The following is a 22,752-nucleotide window of genomic DNA, read 5'->3' on the forward strand; positions in this document are numbered from 1 at the left end:
CCGAAACGCACTACTCTGACCCTCACACTAGTAATGAACAACTAAGGGTGTAAGGAAATGTCTCTGACTTAGTTTTGGCAAAGAACTGTTCACAATTAAAGCATGTAGAAAAATCCAACAAAAGTAGTCTTTTCCAAGGAGAAATCCTAGTATCCAGAGGGTGGTTCCCTTCCCCCGGATTATTTAGGTAGGATGGTAAATGTGTCTCCCTCAAATAACAGTTTCTTAGGATGGCAAAAAAGTGTCTCTTTCAAGCAGCAGTTTCTTAAGGATGGCAAAAGTGTTTCTTTCAAATAACAGTTCCTTTGGTTCCTTATATCTGGTTCAGGAAGTTCTTGTGTTAACAATACGTCCCATATCATTATCTCTTCCTAGATTTCTTCCTAGTGTCTCTTTCAAGCAGCAGTTTCTTAAGGATGGCAAAAGTGTTTCTTTCAAATAACAGTTCCTTTGGTTCCTTATATCTGGTTCAGGAAGTTCTTGTGTTAACAATACGTCCCATATCATTATCTCTTCCTAGATTTCTTTCCACTGAATTCACAAACCAACAGGGTCTTATTCAAAAGTAGATGTTCCACCTAGGGGTTTCTTTAACTTCTTTAATATCTTATCGGACCATCTGATGTACTTGTCTCTTACGAATGCTCCTGTAAGCTTTTCAAGTCTTTGCTTATACCCTTCTACCAGGTATTTGGATTTCAACAGGTGAAGGTCGTTGTTCAATTTCCCAACTTCAACTTGTCTGTTTTCTTAGAGTTTCTGGTATACTAGTTTTATCATGTGTTTTGCAAAGTAAGTATGTTTCTTTCTGTGATTGTAAAGGACTTCTGGTGTACTCCCCTGCCAGCAATCATTTAGCATGTTCTTCACATCCCCTGGTACACTCTCCTGCCAGCTATCTTCCCACAATTCCAACCTTGCTTATCTAACTTAAACTTGCCTGGTATTACGAGTCATCTGGTTCTTATATCCCCTGGTATACTCCCATGCCAAGAATCTTTATACAAGGTCTTTTTTTCTGTATATTTTTTATACTCTCATTCCAGGAAACCCCTTCTGGGGTCTTGCAGATCTCCTGGTATGCTTTTCTGCCAGGTATCCCCCCCCCCCCCAAATAATCACTGCCTGATGTGCTCCTTTCACCAGGACTTCCTCTCTAAGTTCACTGTCTTTTATTATAGCACAGTTATATCACATCACTGTGCTTATACTTCTTTGGCTTGAGGTACTACTTGGTCTACCTTTCCCCACATTGATACCTCATACATGGAGTCTTGTTCAAGTTCTGTCTTTTTTCACTTTACTTAATCGGTATTCAAATATTCTTTTCTGCTTACATGCCTGTCAGTACGCCCTGGGGTCCCCAATGGCTCTGGGCTGACTCACCGGTCTGGCAGCGTCCCCGACATGGGGCACGTTGTAGCGGTGAAGCTTACTCTCTGGGTTGGTGTCTCTCACACTGCAGACCCTCTCTCAGCACTCCCAACAGCTCTGCATTCATCCACCAGAAAGAGGTCTGCTTCTCTGCACAACCGTGTTCCCGGAAGCTCTGCTGCTTCTGCCCGCTCTCCGACAGTTCTCCCCTGGTGCCTGCTGCATCCAAGATTTCTGCTTCTCTGCACAACAGTGTTCACGGTAGCTCTGCTGACGGGTCTCCCACAACTCTCCCATGTTGCCTGCTCTGTCTCTCTTTGCCTCATGCCACGCCTCATGAACTGCCTGCCTTCTCTGGCACGGTCTGTTTCTGTACTGCTGCCTTCTCCCTTGATTCTGCATCCTTATTCTCTGGCTTTCCTTCCCTGAATGCGGACACCAGGTTTAAATGTCCCGCGCACCCGGCCTTCATTACAACAACTAGTCCGCATGTTTAGCTTGGTGTTTGCTTCAATCCACACTAACTCCTTCTTCCTCTTCCTCGTCTCAATATTTGAGGCTTTATGGGAGTTGCAGTCCATAGGATTTCTGGGACTTCTAAAGTGATATTGTTTAGGATTTTTGTTTAAAACAAAAACATCAGAGAGAGAAGGTGTTAGGTGTGAGTCATGTGTATTATATAAGTCGCTGGTGGTTTAGGGTGCTCCCCACCCCCCACCAACAACGTAGATTTTTTTTGCCCCTACCCTAGAGGCAGATGGCCACATTACTGTGCCAATCTGCCCCCAGGGTGGGTAAAATGTACTGCCCCATGCTTGGGGGAGAGTGTACCAAGATTTCTAGTGGCCCTTTCCCCCAACCCCAAATGGATCGGGGGCATCTCATGTAGCCCTCTCTGGGGGCAGATAGAGGCAGAAGTCTGCCCCCAGGGAGGGCTCCATGAGGTGCCCCCCATCCACTTAGGGTGGGGGAGGAAGAGGGCTACCCCCTTTCAATATAGAATAATCCTGGTGGTCTACTGCCCCCCCGGCCCTTGCCACCCCACCCAAATCTTTTTTTTTTAATTATTTTTTTTACCTTCCCCTTAGGGGCAGATGGGCAACCATCTGCGTCCAGGGTGGCCAATACGTGCACCCCCCCATTCTTGGGGGGCCTGCACCAACATTTCTGGTGGCCCTCTCCTCCCGACCCCAAATGGAGGGGGGCATCTCATATAGCCCTCCCTGGGGGCACAGAAGGACAGAAATCTGCCCCCATGGAGGGCTACATGAGGTGCCCCCATCCACTTAGGGTGGGGGGAGAGGGCCACCCCCTTTCAATATAGAATAATCCTGGTTGTCTAGCGGTCCCCCCGGCCCTACCACCCCCACCCAAATCTTATATTTTTTATTTATATTTATTTTTTTACCTTCCCACTAGGGGCAGATGGGCAACCATTTGACCGCAGGGGGGCCAATACGTGTGGCCCCATGCTTTGGGGGCTGTGAGGGCGAGAGGGGTGCTTACATAGTAAGCAGCCCCTTCTCCCCCTACTTCACAAACAGATCCCTGGTGTTTAGTGGCATTGCTGGGTGCGGATCGAGCGCTCTGCGCCCGATCCGCTCCAGCAATGCTTCAAAACAGGTGTCATTGGAAAGGGGACAGTCTCCCCTTTCCAAAGATACCTCCCTTGATCTGAACAACACAATAGCGCCGCAGATCGAGGGAGAGAAAGGTGGAAAGTCACCTTTTATTTACTTTCTGTTTCTTGTCAGCACACATTACGCATGCTGACGTGAAACTGAAGGAAATCCAACCCACGGGCCTTGAGGAGAAACCTCCTCCTCACATAGCCCAGAGGATGGATTTCAATTTTGTGCGATCCCTGCTTTGCAGGGTTCGCACAAAATGACGTGGCAACAAGGACAAGCTATCTCGTCCTTGGCAACAGGGAAGTAATGTCAAGAACGAGATAGCTCGTCCTTGGCACTAAAGACGTTAAAGGGCCTGTAACGCGCCATTTTTCTTATAACTATAACCAACTTGTTATGTGTAATTATTTTCTTATCTGAATCCAATAACTAATTTTGCAAGGGTCAGGAGAACGTAAGTCTGAGATCTCCACAGGTGGACAATAGAAAGCAAAACAGTAGCCTTTAGGGTTCTACATAGATGACGTTACTCAGTGGCTATGTTCACAGCTGCGATTCAATAAAAAGCGAGGTGGTTTGGATTTACTGTTTAAACTCTGACTTGGAGAGTTTGCATATTACACTTTACTGGCTATGACGGTGTATTGTAAAATTAACGACAGCAAAAACGCCTAAAGTGTAAAATGACTTAAATAGTAAACTCAATGATCTTAAGTATTATGTCCCAGGATTGATGATGATACATGCCTTGAACTCCCATTCTTGAATTTTTTACAACAATTTGAGGGTGCATTTGCATTAAATGCAGTGTATTGTATACTGCATTAGTAATAACGATAATAATATCAACAATAATAATTCCTATGGCAGTTTAGTAGTTACGGAATGTTATCTTAATCGATTGATTCTAATTCTCTGAGCTACTTATTTATGTAGTTCCATTTTATGCAGTTAAATGCTTTTTAATGCAACTACTGAGGGTATTTTTATGAAGTATTTTAAGAAAGTATCTTATTTATTCACATTTGTAGAGCGCACAGCAGCCCTTAGGCAACGTGGCGCTTAAGAAAGTACTTTACTTTATCTTACGAACTGTTGTAATTAAATGTTTAAATTATTGCTTTGTAATGATTCCTCTGAATCATGTACACATAAATATTATGAAACAGGCCACACACTCACCCCCTTATTGTAATCTCCTTTAATTGTTCCCAGTACTGTGGAATGGGCCATCTTAAACATGCTGTCTTTCTGCATGCATTCACCCTGCAAGGGTTCTATGTGAAAATCTCCCCAGAAAAAATGTTGTCACGTGAAAAAGCAGTCAGCAAAAAGTCATTTTCAGAAATGTAGTCATTCAATATAAGCAATGCAAAGAGTGAAAAAGTTGCTAGCTAAAAAAAGCCTTTTAAATGCACAAAAGTACAAGACTCTAAAGATGATCCAAACCTCTAATAAAACCCCACCATCACCCCAACTACATTCCTAAACTTACCCTAACTAATTACAACTCTTATTCTATCCTGAACCCTTATCTAACACCAACGCGTTGAGCATTTTATTTGCATGCGACTCAATACAAGTTGGAATTGATTGTCAATACAAAACACCAAATGAATAGAAAATTAGCAGTGAAGCTAACTCCAACCCCATCTGCAGCTTTCCACACGTTCCACAGCACTTTTATTAACCCAAACTCTTGCTCTAATTCTAACCTTAGTCTTACCCTAAGAGCAACTCTAACATTTACCCAAAAGCTTACTCTACCCTAACCCCTAGGTTTACCCTAATCCCTATCCTTCTCTCCAACGCCCTAGCCCTTAACACTTAACCAAACCATTACCATATTACCCCTAGCCTTACCATAATTCATATCCTAACACTTACTGTGACAATCTATGACCACTAACCAAACCCCAACTTCACAAGCCATTCCACAACCACCCTGGCCTAATTCTTACCAAAATCTTCCCTATACTTACCCTAACCTCAATCCTAACCCGAAATCAGTGAATCATATGCCCACTAAATGCTCCTTAACTTTAACACTTAACCTAGCAGCACTGCCTGTTGGGCTACTTTTCAGCTGCATTTTTGTGACTACTTTTTGTTTAGCTACTTTTTCACTGCTGGGGTATTTTCTCCACGATTTTTTAACTGACTACATTTTTTGTTGGTAGCATTTTCACCGTTACCTTTGCAAGACTAAATCATGCATGCGCTCATTTTGCTAAGGATGTCAACCACTATGCCTTTCCCTATAATTTGAAACATTTAAGAAGACTGTGTGGGCTGTAAAACTCCAGCACAAACAGGATGCGGAATCCACCCATTGACCACACAGAGGATATGTGGTTCTGGTTGTGGCGTACCTTGTTTTTTTTTACTTCAAATCATAGTGATTACATGTTTTACTTACCAAGGTGCATCTCTTTTTAGAGTCCTGTTAGTGAAGTCGGAACTTCTGCATGCTATTGTTATAGAAACTATCAGCATTCTATTACTGTGTTAATTTCCACCCAGCTTGTGTCAAACCTGTTTAGGGTGGTCTACACTTTTACCTAGATCATGCCATGTGTGCACTGTAGTCTCTTCCGCGGGTCAACTTGCAGGTCTCATGCAAGGAAGGTTCATGCATCTGCAGTTACCACACACCAACTAGAGGTATGCAGGGATGGGTGAGGGGGATGGAAAGCGTGAGCTGTCGATGCCACAGTGGAGACTTGACAAGGGAGGGTACCCGGCTGATGCAAGGATGTATGTCGGCAAAGGCCATTTTAGAAGGCCATCTTCTTACAAAGAGGTTAGAGGAGATTTTGTAGGGCCAGAATGATACCTCTCGTTCCCTCTGATTGGAAAGAGATAGGCAGCGTGTACTTTTGCCTTATTGAAGAACCATCCATGGGGTGAATACAAGTCGCAAAAGTGTGCACCAGGTCAGGAACACGGGTGGAAGCATGGTGACAGAGGCAGTGTGTAGATCAGTTGAGTGGGCTCCCTCTGTATGAAAGGATGTAAAAGTAGCGCCAGATAAACGTTCCCAATGTATTAGGTGGTGTGAGAAGAGCAGGCACTCAAAATATATTACTTGTGAGGTGCAAGATATTAGGGATAATATTATAAGCTGGTGTATGAGAAGTGCAAATCATGTGGAGCGCTTCCATTTCATCATTTTATATACCAGGAGGATGAGTGCTTCCTATGTATTAGGTGATGTCTGAGAAAGGCTGGGCTACTAAAGGCACATGGGGCTGGGCAGATGTAACAACTCTACTATGTGAGGGATTATGTGAAGGATACGGTTGGTTCTCCCTTTTGGGTGAGGCGCAGTAAGGGTAACACCTGTGCTCCCTCTGTATGAGGGGGGTATAAATAGGGCGTGGTAGGTGCACCAGGTGCATTAGGACAGGAGTCGGCAACCTTTGGCTCGGCAGATCTGTTGGACTATAACTCCCACGATCCTTCACCATAGACTATACTGGCTAGGGATAATGGGTATTGTAGTTCGAAACATCTAGAGAGCCAAAGGTGTGCATTGCAATGGGTCTGTGCACTGTCTTTTTTTAGAAGATATAAAGGGACAGGTGTGATAGATCCAAATCTTTGAATTCATTATAACCACTAGTAATTCCACTGGACACCTTTCATGGTATCTTTCTTGTCCGGTATAAGATATTACATCAGGAGACCAGTCCAAACTGCTATGCTGCGTCCCCGGTCCATAGGAAATACCAAACATGTTTTGCCATTGTTGGCCATCATCTGTGAAGTGCAGCTTGATTTTAAGCTTTGCAGTCAACCCGTGTGTGCTGCAGAGTCACTAACTAACACGCGAAAGTCAAAAAAAGTCTGGGGTGCGTGTGGTGTTCAAAAGGAAAAGAGCAGTAACCTAGCAGTCTATACTATACTGCACTGCTCTTACCGTTACAAGAACGTATAGGACACTTGCTCAATCTTTATGAGATGCTGGCGAACTCCATGTTTGGGATTGCCCATCTTGCTGTGGACACGAGGCTGCGCTCCGAATTAAATGCAGCTTAAAAATTGTGCCGTTCTATTTGTTTTGCGTGAGGTATGCGGGGTGTGTCTGTACTACCTTTATAGTAGGGTTGCGAAAGGTATCCGATGAGAGGGGCCAGTGCAATCCCGGTACTATGAAAGGTATGAGGAGGCCAAGACCGGTGCGGCCTGATTAGGTGGACCGAAATTAATCAAACAGTAACGCTGCATGTTCATTGTGCCACATATTTAACTTTAAATAGGCGAACAAGACATTAAAACGCTACAAAAACACGGCTGCTTGTAGGCTTAAAAAAAGTCTGGCGTTAAGGCTATGAAGGGGGTATTAGGAGGCATAACGTGGACGTAGCACTAGTGCTTCCTATTGGGCGAGCAGTGTATTGGGCGAAGAATGACAATGGGTGCGCGCGCCCGCTGTATTTGGGGAGGTATGAAACTAGGATTTGGCAGTGACCGCTGTGCGTGGCAGCAAAGAACAAGACAGGTGTTCGCTTCTGCATTGGGTACCAGGCAAGAGGAAGGCATGCCTGGTGCTATCGGTGAAGTAGCGTGTTAGAGGGTGGAAAGGACCGTCTATTAGGGGAAGAGAGGCGCTCGTTGGCAGACACTGCTTCTAAGCCCCGCCACAACAAGGGTGTACAAGTCTTGGAAAGCCAGGCACGCACGGTGGCCCCCGCCTGGTGACGCCCTGTACCGTCACAGTCCTCCCACGCACCAATCGCTGGGTCTGGAAGCGACGCCCATTGTTCGCTCACAAGAGACCGACTCCGGGATGATCGCGCCCCGCACCGACCCAGTCTGAGAGCATCCAACGGACACTGCCCATCACGCGGCACAAGACTCCCTCTACGAGATGGCAGCGCTGTCACTCCATCCAATGAAACCAGGCATCGCATGCTGATTGATATACATACTAGCGAATCAATGATGGAATCCGACGATTGATTTCTGTTACAACCAATACCCTGTCGGTAAGTGGGTGGGCTGGCTGCGAGAGTTAGCCCGCCCACTGCTGGAATCTGAAGGTAGTTCGATCGGTAGCGGACGCCAGGGAGCCCGAAGGCAGCAGCCACCGCCGGCCTGATACCATCAACCCCGGGGAAGGAGTCAAGTCACCACCGCGGACACCAGCATGACTAGCGAGGCCGACACCCAGCATCAGCCCGAGGCCGCTGACAGCAAGCCCGGCCTAGCCCCGGCGGTCCCCACGGGGGACAAGAAGGTCATCGGTAAGGCTGGGGTACTTAATTGAACAGGGGCTATTGTAGAATAATTGGAGGCGCCTCTGCAGGATGGTCGAATTAGCCCTGACCTGCGAGTCTGCCCAGCTTGCGTTTAACTGTTGGGCGCGCTCACCTCTGCAGCCTGTGGTCCTCGCGCTCCCTGTTCAGCAACGCGCGTTCACGTGGTCCGGCGGCTGACAGGTGAGCTCGTGGGACGTCGCCAGGAAGCCAAAGGTGCCTCTGGTTTTGGTACAATTCACTTGCCCACATCTATCAGACGGGGAAAGCCGTCTTCGGGGCTTCCCCATCCGTAGCGGCCCATTCTGATGTAACGGACGGGTGGCACCCCGGAACGCCGGCAGACAAAACAGGGCTGTCCTAATATATCATCTTTTAAGTAGAGTTGGCGTCTATTTGCACACGTTTGTGAAGGTGCGTTGATGTCAACCCAATGGGTGCTCTTCTGCTGCACCCAACACACCACCTAGGTAATAGCGATGCTTCATCTTCCTCTAATATTATTCATGAACGTCTCCTTGCAGGAATGGACTTTAATTTCAACTAGTGCGTGCTCCCTTAGTACAGCTCACAAAAAAGGGATGCTTCCCTCTTGTGCTACTTGAAAGTAAAACCTTCCTGTTTGATCAACATTTCTGGTGTTCACTATTATTTTTTAGCTCTCGGACTTTAGCCCTTTAGGCGTTCTCCTTCGAGGATGCATACCCCCCCCCCCCCCCTCCTCTCCCCTGGGAAAGAGAGTCAATTCAGTGGGTCGACCCCTGAGTAATGCATAACTTAATTTTTTTTCTACTGCCCATACCGTTTCAACTAAAATACAGCTTCCTTAAATTACTAACGATTGCTTTTAATGTTGCTAATTTTTTTTAATGAAAAAGCTAGATACATTATATTCCTGTTCCTACGAAATCGAATAATATTGCCTTCGCTACAGTTTGAATGCTCCTAATTCTTACAGTTTTACTGATGATTGTTTCACTATTTGTGTTGTTCCTGCAGTTGGGATAGTGTCTTTGACGAGAGTGGGTGATAGTGACACTATAAATCTGTGTTTTGATTCACGCTTTTGCAATCGGGCCTCTGCTAATTTCATTAATGTAATCGTATGACCACATAGTTTTGAGCCTTTAATGATACTGGACAATCCTTCCCATGCCGAAACAATTGTGGATGATAACCTCTCCAAATTTGTAGACATATGAAAGCGGGTTTAAATGGTGTGCAGAAAGTAGTTCACCCCGTTTTAAAAGGGAGATAACGTGATTTACAGAGGACCACTGCTATTTTCTGCCTTTGTGAATTATTTGTTTGACAGTGAGAAAGTCGGGTAGGAGAGAAAGAATGGCAGCAGCTAGCACCAACGTTTCGTTAATTGCATTTGATTTATGGGGCTGTGTTTCTTTAGGGTTACAATGTATACAATTATTTAAGTAATTTAGTTTGTAATCCCAGCTGAGAGATAGTTTTACATGAAATATTGACTGGCGTGTTGTGGATATCAACAAGTAGGTAATGATGTGATTCCATTTATCATCAATAACGTTTAATAATTTGTCTTCAATGGCATTAATATAATGTCGTCTTTCACCTGCCAAAAAAGCTTCACCTGGTGTGCTTCAGGCTGTTTATATTTTTTCTGGATATCTAGGTGCTGAAAACAAAACTTGCTTTTACATTGAGTTGCATACTGCAGCGTCGACATTCAGCTGAGCTATTGCTATTCAACTTTGTGTTTTCACATACATGTGGTTATGCCTTTTTACTTTCTTGGGGCTCCCTCTGCAGTTTGCACCTCCCTTATGTTTTGAAGATTATCTTGTGGAGCCACTGTTTTGTTTTAATTTTTTATTTTTTTTAAAAAAAGTTTTATTAGTTTGATAAACTTTTACAACAAAATGTTTTGAAAATCAACATAAAACACTTAATACATACACATTAATCATCAACGAAGTCATTCTCTTTTCATTCATTGCTCCCAATTCATGATGCTATTGTTTAGCTATTAGTAATTTGTATTTACCATATATGGTGGAAATTTAATACTTTGGGTTATAGCTTACTCACTTCAATTCCCTCCATACTTAATTGTTTCTTATCTAATTCAATCACCAGAATCTCAAGAAATTCACCTAATACCAAGATTGCTCTATATGAGTGTCCTCACATAAAGTTCTTCCAGCAGCACTCCCTGGCTTCATAGGTCATACCTAGCACCTTAGGTACAAGCAAAAAATATCGAATAACTTCAAAGTAGGTGCAATATAAAGTTAGGTGTTTTTAAAGTTTCTATGTGCATATTACCCGTGCAAAATCTACATGACGTATCTATATCAACAGGGGATTTCTTATCCCAGTTCACTATTTTTCAAGTGTGTGTAACTGATTTAACTTCTTAAATATAAGTCGCAATAGTTATTTGCCGGAAATTTTAGGAGGTATGCTCTTCGCGGAATTCTCATCGTTGCAAAGTTAGATGCTTCGGTATATAATTTCTTTGTATGCATTTCATTTAGCATCATTAGCCAATCGTGTTCATAAAGGCGTTTTTTTACATAAGCCGAACGATATTCTAGGTCTATTGGTTTTAGTCCAAATTCGTCAAGTTTTCTAATCATTGCTTTTGAGAAGGCTACCACCGAAGCTGGATTCTCTCTGTTAATCATGATCGAGAATTCCTCGTAGAGGGAATTGCGTGAAGGAAATAACATCTTTCCATAATTAGACAACTGGCGCCAATGACATCTGGCTGGTAGAGCAGAGATACCCAACTCTTGTCGGAGTACACAATTAGGTAATGAATTAGGCATTCTTAATGTGGATTTCCAAAGTTGCCCTTGAATTTGATCAAGAATTGAGGCAATATTTGTCAAACATAAGTCCAACCCATACAATAGAACTGCTTCTACTTTTAACATATATCATTGCAACAGTGGAGAGAGAGAGAGAGAATTTACAGTATTTTGCAAACACCATTTTCATTTGAGTACCCAAAACGCACCTTTTTCCATTTAGGTTTAGTCTCCATATTTTTTTTGAACAAAAATCTGTCACATCGTATCTCATGTTTGAGTTAACAGGAATAACAATAGAGTTTAAAGAACATTTCATCATGTGTAGCTTTCTTTTCATGTTTTTAAGAATGAAGATACTTGATTTTTTCACATTACAAGTAAGGTTATGTCTATAAAGAAATTCAGAAAAAATGTTCTATTTTGCGTGGGTCTCACTGAGGATAGAACTCGACAATTTGGAAGCATCGCGTTGGAAAGAGCGACCTATCGTGTAAAAGACTGGTGGCAACTAATGTTTGATGCAACCGATCAAAGACTAATTTTAGCGTTAACTTTTTTCTTGGAAGCTATGGCATCACGACTTGAACAGCTGGAGGATGAGGGAACATACAACTTGGAAACTACGAGCGTGCCTCGTGTCTAATCACTGCTCCAAGTTTATGTCCCTGTGGTCGCATTTGACGTATGAAGTTGGGATCGATCGAATGTGAAGCTTTGTAACTCGCTTGTGTTTGTCTGATGGGTTATATCTTCCTTTTCTGTTTTTAAAGGTTTATTATAAACCGTATAAAAATAAAAAAATAAAAAAAAAAAATGTCTTTTGTAGACCATATGGGGTACGGTCAAAAATTAATACATCAGCTGCGAATGCAATCCACTGGATTTTCAGATGCCCCAATATTGCAGGATAAGAAATGTCAGCTCTCCAAATCTGCTCTATGTCAGAGAGGTAGAGGTTAAACAGGGTTGCTGCCAGGTTGCAACCCTGCTTAACCCCCACCTCAGTAGGAATTGGTTTAGTTGTGGCACCAGCGCTACTAATTCGCACTAAGTACGAAGTACCTTGATGTAGTTTGGCTATAAGAGTAATTAAATGGTGAGGTACACCCTTAAGGTCAAGTTTTTCCCAAAGTAAATTGCGTATCACGCCATCGAACGCTGCAGATAAGTCAACTGATGCCATATATAGGGCACCCGTGTTACGTATTTTACTCTTGGCAAGTAAATGGGCTAGTACCGTCGCATTCAAGGCGGTCCCTATTCGAGCACGAAATCCAATTTGGAAAGGTGATAATGTTGTATGTTGATTGATATAGGCCTTTAACTGCTGCAATATAAGGATCGCAAATGTCTTGGTGCCTGCATCAATCAAAGCAATCGGTCGAAAGTTGTCCGGATTGGATTTTTCACCTTGCTTGTAGATCGAACTATAACTGATTGGACCCATGATGGAGGTATAGTAGAGGAACTAATGATCTCATCAAATTGTTTCTTAAGCAAAGGAGCCCAAAGCTCAGAGTTTTCTTTTAGGACACATGGTGGGATGCAGTCAGGTCCCGGAGCTTTCGAATTGTTCAATTTTCTAAGGGCCTATAGGATATCCTCCAGGGTTCAACCCTTAAATCCCTCCAGCAAATAGTGTGTGAAACAGGAGGATTGCTTATCAAATCTTTCAAGAAGTGAAAATGTATTCTTGTAGTATCGCGTCCACACTTCTTCAGATATGTTAGAGGTTTGTTCGCAATTTAATCTCGAGTCACTGCCCCTTAGGATAGACCAAGTAGCTCGTCTATCATTACGACATAAGGACTCAATCATTGCTTGGTTGGTTGAATGGTGTTTGTATATTCTATAGTTTTTATTTCTATTACGGTAGTTATTGAGCACTTTTCTTTTTTTGCTCTGAAATTCGTTATTAGCCAATCCTATTTTGGTTAACTGTGTAATCTCATGATTTTTTCCTTTTTTAATGCTTTAATTCTGTCATTGAGTAAATCGGCAATTTGAGGTGTTTTTTAATGTTGTGCTGTGTATTCCACCAAAACTAGAAGTGCTGTTTTGACTATATATGTAATTTGTGGTACGTTTAATCAGTTATGTCGTTTGTACCAGTGCCCCTCAAAAGTGACTGTAAGTTTGTTTTAATGAGCGCATTTAGTCTCTGACATACCTTCGGATTCCATCTTAAGGAGGCACCTGGTCGATCACTCAAAAGGAATGTGTTGAGAGGCTCACTCTCCAAGACTTGAATACTCAAAATTATATTAAGATATAGAATACAATGGTCGCTCCAGTCCGAAACAATAATTTGGACTTCTTTACAATTTAGGCATAAATCCTCAGATCTCGCAATGTAATCAATACAAGATTTCTTGTTATTTCGTGTCCAAGTATAAATATTCTCCTTGTTCTGAAAGGGAGCCAACACAACATTCCATTAACACAGAAAAACCTGCCAAAGCGCCCCTCTTTTCTTTGATGGTGATATTTCATTTTGCATCAATGCTTGCAATTCATTGGGTAGACTTTTCAAGCAAACAGAGTTAGTCACCCCCCAAAATTACTTTACAATTTAGCCATTTGGAAAATACCTCTTCGGACAAAACCTCAAAGACTTCAAAAAGTTTTTCAATAACAATGTGAAGTGGATTGTAATACAATGAGATTATTAGATAGTCTGTTGAAAACCTATTTAACTCAATTACAATTGCCACAAAAAAGTGCGTTGTACGCACCAATAGCAGTGAGAACACAAGATCAGTGTTCACATAAATTGCAATTTCACCAGATGGTCTGCCTTTAGGTAGATAAATTGCTGGCCTATAATAAGAGACAAAACCCTTAATTCCTATTGTTTTGGTCGACATTGTTTCTTGGCACATCATAATGTCGAGGAGTTCATGGGGAGCATACCGAGTTGCCCATGTTGATAGATTTTGTTTTGCTCCACACGAATTCCATGTCATTACCCTAAGAACATTTTTGCTACTATGAGGGCACGATTTTTACTTCATCTTTCCATGCACCCAAAATCGCTGTTAACCATGACCAATCTTTGGAGACAGCAGAGATGGCTACTAACTGTTCAATTACAGCCACTTCCAAAGGATGGGGATTTACTAGTCGTCCTAGTTGGATATTATTCGTTTTTGGGATTGGTGGGAGCGTCTCATTGAAGGCTTTTGCCTCTTCAATTGAGTCATAGTTAAACCCAGCATTTTCAATTCTCTTCTATGATCCCAAATTAATTCAGCAATTATATTTGATTGTACTTCAAAGACCATCCTGTGATTTTTTTTAAAAATGTTTTGTTATTTTTTTTTTACTGACGGAAGTGTAATCCATACAATATCGTTGGATACTAAAGTTCTGAAAGCGGGAATTTTCTTAAATGTCTGGAGCATAAATGAGCGATTAAGATCCCTTATCTCCCATTTATTTCCGAAGAACTGATCCATCCCAATATGCTCGAGATCATCGTGCTTCTTGTCGTATCTTCTTTTGTGGCCATCATCTGATCGCAATCCTCTAAGTTGGTTTGTATTTTTTTGGGATTTATGTTAGGCCCCTCACTTAGATTTGTGTTGTCTGCAGTATTTGGACAAGAAACAGTGCTCTTATTATCCATTAGCAATATTTGCGGCTTTTGTTCTAACATAGGTTAAGGAGCATCATTCTGCAGGGCAATCGCTTTGATCCCCTTCTCCATTGCTTTTTCCTCTACATACTCTTGCTCGTGTACCGTCAATTTCTGTTCTTTTACCTCAGTGAGTCGTTCGTGGTCTAGGTTTGGCCTGTTTTTTTTTTTATTTGGAATTGGTTTATAGAAGGTTGATAACAAAGATTGTTGGGATGAGGTAAGAGAAGCAGAACATTCTTTTTGTTTTTCCGTAATTGTATTTTCAAGGGATGGCAAAGGTTTTTCCCCTCTTGACATGCCCTTGGTTGAATGAAGCTGTAATGCAAGTCTACTTTCAAAAGATAACTCGTCGACATTAATCCCTAGGTCAGTAATGATCTGGGCAGAAGAGTTAGCATTTTTCGGTGGGTCATGATTTACATTGCTTGCCGTCATAATAACTTGCTTTTGATTTACTTTATTTTTTTTAGTTATTATTGCCACCATCCGCTGATTTAACCTTACGCAAATTGAGTCTATTCATTGCTCGCGTGTGTAGTCTCTTTTGTTTGCGAGATATAAAATGTTTTTGTTCGCCTGCTTTGAGAGAGTCATCTATGGGTAAATCATCCACCTTTTGAATTGATGAAATCCGTTCCTCATTCATTATAGCTAGGAGATCAGATGGACTATCTGGAGCGTCAATAGGACCATTAACCTTAGACTGCTCTTTATTTAATTCAAGAGACGGTATTTCCATTTCATTAGATTGATTAAAAAAAAAAGCAGTTGGTCAATTTTTTTCTGCATGACTAGTATCATTTGGCACAATTGTGCATGTGTATACATTTGTATGCACTCGCTATTTTTTGGTGCGTTTTTAAGGTTTGAGCAAATGTGGATGCAAATTCAAATGTTGGGCAACTTACCTTTGGTTTAAGATATTCCTCTCTCACTACAATAGAAGGATCAGTTTGTGATGCTATGGATCAGGAAATTGCCGAGTGGGGCACAGGTGAGTAACAGCCTCCTTTTATTTCTTGTAGTTATCAGCAAATATATATCCCTCAAGTTTGTTCATTTTAGAGAAGATTTCAGTGAGTGATGATTTAATGTCACGTAACTCATAATGCGTGTAGTCATGTCCCTTATCTAGGAGATTGAGAATCCTAGAAATTACCGGATATGATGTTTCAAAAAATTGTAAATCATCTGCCAAAGAAGAAGGATTAATTTGGCCATCAAATTTGGTACCAGCTTTCATAGGTAAAGGACGTGTGAAAGAGTCGTTTTCCGGCAATGAGCAGGTTAGTCCCTCTTTATTCTGGGCAGATTCTTCATTGCATGCTGCTATGAAAGGAGGTTTATTAAGTGGTATTTTCAGCTCAGCCAACGGTACATATGGTTTAAAGGCTGAGATAGTTGGAGCTTCACAATGTAAGTGCACTTTGTGTCTACCAATGGGTCAAACAGTCACTGGAGTTGATGGGCCCTCAGACAGGGGTACCCTTTTTTTCTAATTCCAATAGGATTGCAGGTGCTAATATAGCTATGTCCGATGGTGCCTTTGAATTTGCATTTTCCATAGTGCCTAGATCATGGTTAATGTCATCTTCGGGAACACTTAGAAAACTTTTCCTTTAGTTAGAAGGAATTTCTTCTTTACAAAGGGGTCGGTACATTGTTAGATGTAATCTTGCCTTGATCTAATTCGTTGGCATTGTAAAGCACCAATGGTAGGTCAGTGCCAACAGTTACCACCTTTCCTTTATTCTGATCCATATTACGTTTTTTGGTGTGCTTCAGGCTGTTTATATTTTTCTGATTATCTAGGTGCTGAAAACAAAACTTGCTTTTACATTGAGTTGCATACTGCAGTGTCGACATTCACCTGAGGTATTGCTATTCAACTTTGTGTTTTCACATACATGTGGTTATGCCTTTTCACTTTCTTGGGGCTCTCTCTGCAGTTTGCACCTCCCTTATGTTTTGAAGATTTTCTTGTGGAGCCACTGTTTCTTCCGCCGTTTACATTGGAGGTGACATCTGTCCTTTCTTTTAATAAGAAATCCTCAAAGAAGCAATGGCAGGATGTCCGGCACGGATGGACTCTTGACCATCAAACTATGGAGAGTCGAGTCTTCATAAGAAAACATAATAGTGTAGGATTGCCAAAAAGGTTTCTGCAGCTATGAGACCTTCCAGGTGCAATAATTAATCGAACAGTATATTTATTGTCTCTCAGCAAATCCGTTATTTTGCATAATTTACTATTTCATTCGTACAATAACTAACAATGTGTACACGTTAATCAATATACATTGCATTAAATGCATGATTAGGCTAAATCATCAAAACTCCACCCATTACAGAATGGCTTTTACAACTAAATCAGTACTGATTTGTCAATCAGGCCATTCATTAGCTGTTGGATGTTTCTCATCTAGCTGCAAACTAAGAAATGGCTTAATCGGAAGTATATTCATTTGTGCACTTGTATAAGAGGCTTTCAATGCATACATGATATTTCCGTTACAAATAAACATTGTCGGACAGGTGTATTATGCTTCTGGTAAATTTAATCTGCCCCAAGCGAAATGTAGGTTAATTATGGCGACCTTGCAGGAAACCTGAATGTAACATCAAGGACTTGTCAAAATATATGGACCGTTAAACAGGAGCTGGATAATGCTGTTGACCCTTTTTCCCCCCTCCAAAACCAACTCAATTGCGCTTGTTGGGTCATCAAGCAGTTTTTATCATATTCAATATAGTAAGTGAAAGTTAAGGGTTCACTTTGAAATTGCAATTTCACTGCATTTGCAAAAATCGTTAAGCCTAAATGCATAACGCCCTCTGTTTAAAACTCAACATGCAAATGCAGCATTGGCTTCTTGCAACAGTTTAAACTTAAAAGAGCCGACTTACAGTAGCATGTAACGAGACGCTTCAAGCCGATCTCCAACCTAACTGTAGTTAGTGGGATCTTTTGTGTATTTTCTAAAGCTTGTCACCAAATACTTACTTTGCATTTCAATTAAAGTTTCATCAATTACGGTTTGGTTTTCTCCCTTTCAAGTAAGAACAATTAAACTTCAGGACTTGACCTACTGTCTCCACTCCTGCGTCTAGCCAGTCCTGGAACCTCTCATGACCCACTATATGGTCACGTACGGTCACATACTGGGGGGGTGGCATATATTGCCCAGTGGCGATGGGCAGGTCGTAACTCCTCCCATCTCCCTCCTGACCCTCCACAGCCTCCAGTGGGCCAAGAATCCTGTGGCAGTGTACTCTTTTGGGGGCCGCCGTGGCGGGTGTCCAGAGCCATGCTCCCAACGTGACCGGCCTAAATTGTTGGTTCTCTATGCTTACCCACTGCTTGTCGTTGTCCTTGTGCAGGTGAGGGATTAGGGCTCGTATTTGGGCCGCTCTGTAATAGGTGCACATCTCTAGAAGCCCTACCCCCCTCTCTTTGGGCTGCACCAGTAATCTGTAGCCCACCTGTTGATTTTTTCCCCTGCCGCAGGAATCGTACCATTTTCTTTTAAGTCTACAAAGTGCGAGTCTGGTAAGTCTATCGGTAGAACCAGGTATAGATATAACACTCTGGAGAGTAGAATCTTTTTAAGCGCATTCAGTCTTCCCAACCAGGAAATTGTTAATTTGGACCAGGCTTCAAGGTCATTGTTGAGTCTGTTCAGTAACATGGGGGAAGTTCAGTTCATATAACTGCTCTAGGTTCGCAGATATCCTTACCCCCAGATATTTTATACTATCTTTTTCTACCGGTATGCCTAGCCCTGACCAGTCCCTTCTCTGCTCTTCCATTTGTTCCCATAGGGGGAGGAGAGTTGACTTATTGACATTCACCTTAAAGCCCAATACTTTCCCATAGTCTTCTAGTATCTCTAGTGTTTTCCTTACCGCCCCCCCCCCCCCCTCGACTCCCCTCAGCCCTCCAACCTCCGATAGGTAAAGTAATATATCGTCAGCATACTGTCAGGGCTATCGTCAAACAGGATGTTGTCCGCGGAAGCTGCTGAACCCCCACGGTCCCCTTTGGATGCTAACCTCTCAACTGGTAACAAACAGTTTAGCTGATAACATCCCCAAGGGAAAGGGGGAAAATTGGACAAAATAATAAACTTCAGGTAGCTCAGCTTCTTAAATCACTCAACCTGTAAAAATAAAAGATAACTTTAATCACTAATCTTTTCATTTCCTAAATTTAGATTTCCCTTAATTAGTGATATCCCAGAATTAAAGTAAGAAATACACCACCATACCTGACTATCGTCTTTTGATAACTTAGAGGATGTTATTTCTTACTGAGAAAATAGTATATTGTCTCTGTCTGAATTACTATAGTGTAGTCTTTAAATCCTTTGTTGGGTAACTCCTGCCATAATTCACTTTGTAAGTTCAATGAATTAATTTACTTGCAGTCCTTAATCCAAAATTACTTTCGCTAGTTAAAAACACTGGATTCATTTGAGTGTAATCCTCTTAATTGAGACACTATACTCATTTAGTTCCACTGAAGAATCCCTTCTTGGATTGAATCCTAAAAATATAGTCTCTGAAATTAAGAGTTTAATTCAATCTTTAACGTTGAAGTTCTGCTCCAACCAAAACTTCTTGTACACACAAATGTGCTTTGTGCGAGAAGAAAAAGCAGTGTTCTTTTGAATGGTTTAAATCCTGCGCATGAGTTAAAAAATAAACACTCAGACTTTATTTCTTAAATGGTTCGCACATGTTTTACCAAAAATAAAATTGCGTTCATTTCCAGGATTAATGCGCAGTCGTTAAAGTATAGTATTCCTCCTTTTTGTACTTTTCAACTTGTCAACGTGAGTAAGATGAGTAGCGTTCTTAAACTAAAATAATGCTGCACATGCGTGAAAGTGAAAAAAGTTCTCAGGACGAAGTCTTTCTAAACGCGCATGCGTGTAAATTCAGTTTTCAGCGTTCGTAAACGGAAAACATGCGGCGCATGCGTGAAAGTGAAAAGCGTTCACTGGACGAAGTCTAACTCAGCACACATGCGTAGAAGTTCAGTTTTCTTTCTTTTAAAATAAAATTACGAAGGAAAAAAGAAAATAACTCCTTTGCAGTCAATTACCTCCTGAATGCTTCTAGTCGAGGAACACGCGCAGGGATTAAAGTGTTAGTAAGATTAAAAACAAACCACAAATAGCACACGCTCCTAACATGCTGTCATTTGCGCAGACAGTGTAATATTACTAACACGAGCCAGACGCTTAAATAAACACTGATAGAAATGACAGTGTTCTATATTTTTTTTCTTACGGTCGTAAACATGATGCTAAAAAGTCCACACACAAACAAGGCACGCGCTAAAAACATTCACAGATCATGAATGAAGAAACAGTTCCAAAATAAAACATAGGAAGATTACTTTTAGGATATAAACTAAACAAACTCCTTAAAGGAAAAACTTTCTTTTAAAAAGGGGATCAGGAAACTGGGAATAAAAAATATAATGAATATAAATTCCTCAAAAGATTATAAACATAGTTCAGTTTAAAAATGATGTCACTTAGCTTGCTTCTTTCTGTTGACTGAACAAAACTGGCTTTCTTCTTTTGTTTCCCCAACACTCCCCTGATCCAAAAACATAGACTTTAGCATAAAGGCACAACTTAAGTCTCCTAATCTTCTGAACTCCAAACATAAGACCTTCCTGTTGGGCTGCTGACAATGAAAAGCAGTTTAGAATGTTCTGACAATGCCTTTCTTTTAACATCTGACCAATCACTGATCTTATTTGAAGTCTCCATTTTGGCTTGAGAAGCTCTCCACACTCTGCACCTTAAGGTTAAGGCCCAAACTATAAATTGTATTAATCATACACTTGCTGTACCACATTCAACCAAACCCCATGAAACCTGACACATACATGCTTATCTTGTGGTTATCTACCCCGGCTGCAAATCCTTTTACCTGGCCGTACGTATATATTTTCTCCCCTAACGGTTCCATTGTTAGCGCAAATAGTAGGGGAGATAATGGGCACTCCTGCCTGGTACCCCTGCTCAATTCAAATTCCCTTGACTTCTTCCCGTTAACCACTAACCACGCTGTGGGCCTTGAGTAGATTGCTCCTATTGATCTTTCTTAACGTAGCAAAGAGGAACCCCCCCACTTCACCTTATTGAAGGCCTTTTCCACGTCCAGACTTGGGAGCGCCCGTCCCTCCGGATTCCCTTTTATATGTTCAATGAGATGTAATATCTTTCGGATCCCATCCGGGTCCTGCCTTCACGCTATAAAACCCATTTGGTCAGGATGTACCAAGCAGGGCAATTTCTCTTTAAACCGAGTCACTAGGATCCTCGTAAATATTTTCTCATCCACATTCAGAAGAGAGATGGGACGGTACGATGCACATTGGGCTGGATCCCTCCCCTCCTTTGGGATCACCGAAATTAGGGCTTTACTAAACGTTGGGGCAGCTTCCCCTGTATTCAGAATATGGTTATACAATTTCATCATATGTGTTGACAGGACCCCCTGTATATTTTTTATAGAACCCTATGGCGTATCCATCCTCACCCGGGACCTATACATTGGGGAGCCGTGAAATTGCGTCCTTCACCTTTTCCACAGTGATGGGGGTTCTCTAGGTGTTCTATTTCTGGAATTTTGAGTTTGGGTATGGTGATTTCCCTCAGTTACTCCCCCAGTGGCTTTGGATCTATACAGGGTTTCATAGAATCGAGCAAAGCCCTCAGCAATGTCTTTTGGCGCGACGCTGTCTCTCGAACATGTCACTCTTAATGCTATTATAGTCAGATACATATGGGACTAGCATCTTCATGTGTAATGCACCACATGTTGAGCAGTTTCCATCTTTCTTTCCAAACCACAAGATCTGCACACTCTGCCCTCTTTTGAGATTCCCAATTCGGGGCCAATAGCAGCCAATACTGGTAATTTACCAATTCGCAGGAGTAAAATAATCTTGCGTAGCTCTGCGGATGGGCAAAGATTTAGATGGCACTGAGGAGTTTTATATTTATGATTTTAATTGCCCCACAGAAGTGCAATAGCGCTTCAGCGAGGTAAGATGGGAATAATTTGAGCACCAATCTCACTGCTCCAGTTTACGAGTGGCCATCATAGTCAATATATGTATATTTTCTTCCCAATTCGACTTCCATCCTATCATATTAAAGGTCTTATTAGTCAAGGATGTGAGTGAGTCCCTTTGAGGGAGACTAATCTGCTTTCCCAATAGATTCACCCTTAACTTTAAAGATGTGTTTTGCCTGTTGTGCATGGGAGTCGGAGGAGTTTAACACTGGTTCTGTTGCCCGCAGCAGCAGGACGCTCCTTTTAAACTAGGAAATCATTGAGGCCACAACCTCTGCTGCCACTGCATACTTTAGCAGAAGCCGTGCGCACCTGCGCTCGCGCACCTAGCAGGTACCGGAAGTACTGCTTTGCCGTGGGCTCTGCCCTCATGAGGACCGCTCACCTGATGCCCACGATTTTTCTAACCACTCTTGAGATCAGCTTGTATACTCTAAATCGTTAAGGCCACGCACCCTGCTGCCACCGCCTACTTTAGCAGAAGCCGCGCGCACCTAGCAAGTACCACTTTGCCGCGGGGCAGCGGTGTCCCTGGCTGCATCAGTGGCTTCTAGAGTAAGTGCTAATTTCAATACTTTCACTCAAACGTTCTGAAATCATTGATGCCTAACAGCATCTATACTCTGAAATCAGATATGCCAATTCCAGATGTCATTACTGCTAATTATGGTAAACGCAAGTTGGCTGACAGCATGGACCGCAAGCTTTTATCAAAGCTTGTGCGAGCCTCCGCGTCTTTGTCAACTGCTTTTGTGCTTCTAGCAAACAATAATAATAATAATAAAAATAAATAAAAAATGCAGACATTAGGCTGTTCTGCCCGGAGAGTATGGCACCTATGTCCGCCCCCGTCACGAACACACTAGTCTCTCAGCATGAAGCCATTGCAAACCCGCCCATTGAATCTCGCATCGATACTAAGTCTGACTCATTTTAACCGCTGGCTTTGCGGG

The 22,752-nt window shown here is 42.1% G+C and overlaps 1 protein-coding gene across 1 annotated transcript in view; it reads left to right on the top strand.

Annotated features, from left to right (window-relative positions):
- The first annotated feature begins 7,473 nt into the window (after nucleotides 1–7,473).
- The window catches only part of LOC138472340 (Y-box-binding protein 1-like), a 707,873-nt gene continuing 692,594 nt past the window's right edge, over nucleotides 7,474–22,752 (top strand). Inside the window, exon 1 of the mRNA XM_069610465.1 lies at nucleotides 7,474–8,254. Coding sequence (XP_069466566.1) covers nucleotides 8,158–8,254 — 97 coding nt within the window. The 5' untranslated portion in view covers nucleotides 7,474–8,157. The remainder of the gene's footprint in view (nucleotides 8,255–22,752) is intronic.

Source organism: Ambystoma mexicanum, chromosome 8 (assembly GCF_040938575.1).
Source record: "Ambystoma mexicanum isolate Mex_15411 chromosome 8, UKY_AmexF1_1, whole genome shotgun sequence".
NCBI classification, from domain to species: domain Eukaryota; kingdom Metazoa; phylum Chordata; class Amphibia; order Caudata; family Ambystomatidae; genus Ambystoma; species Ambystoma mexicanum.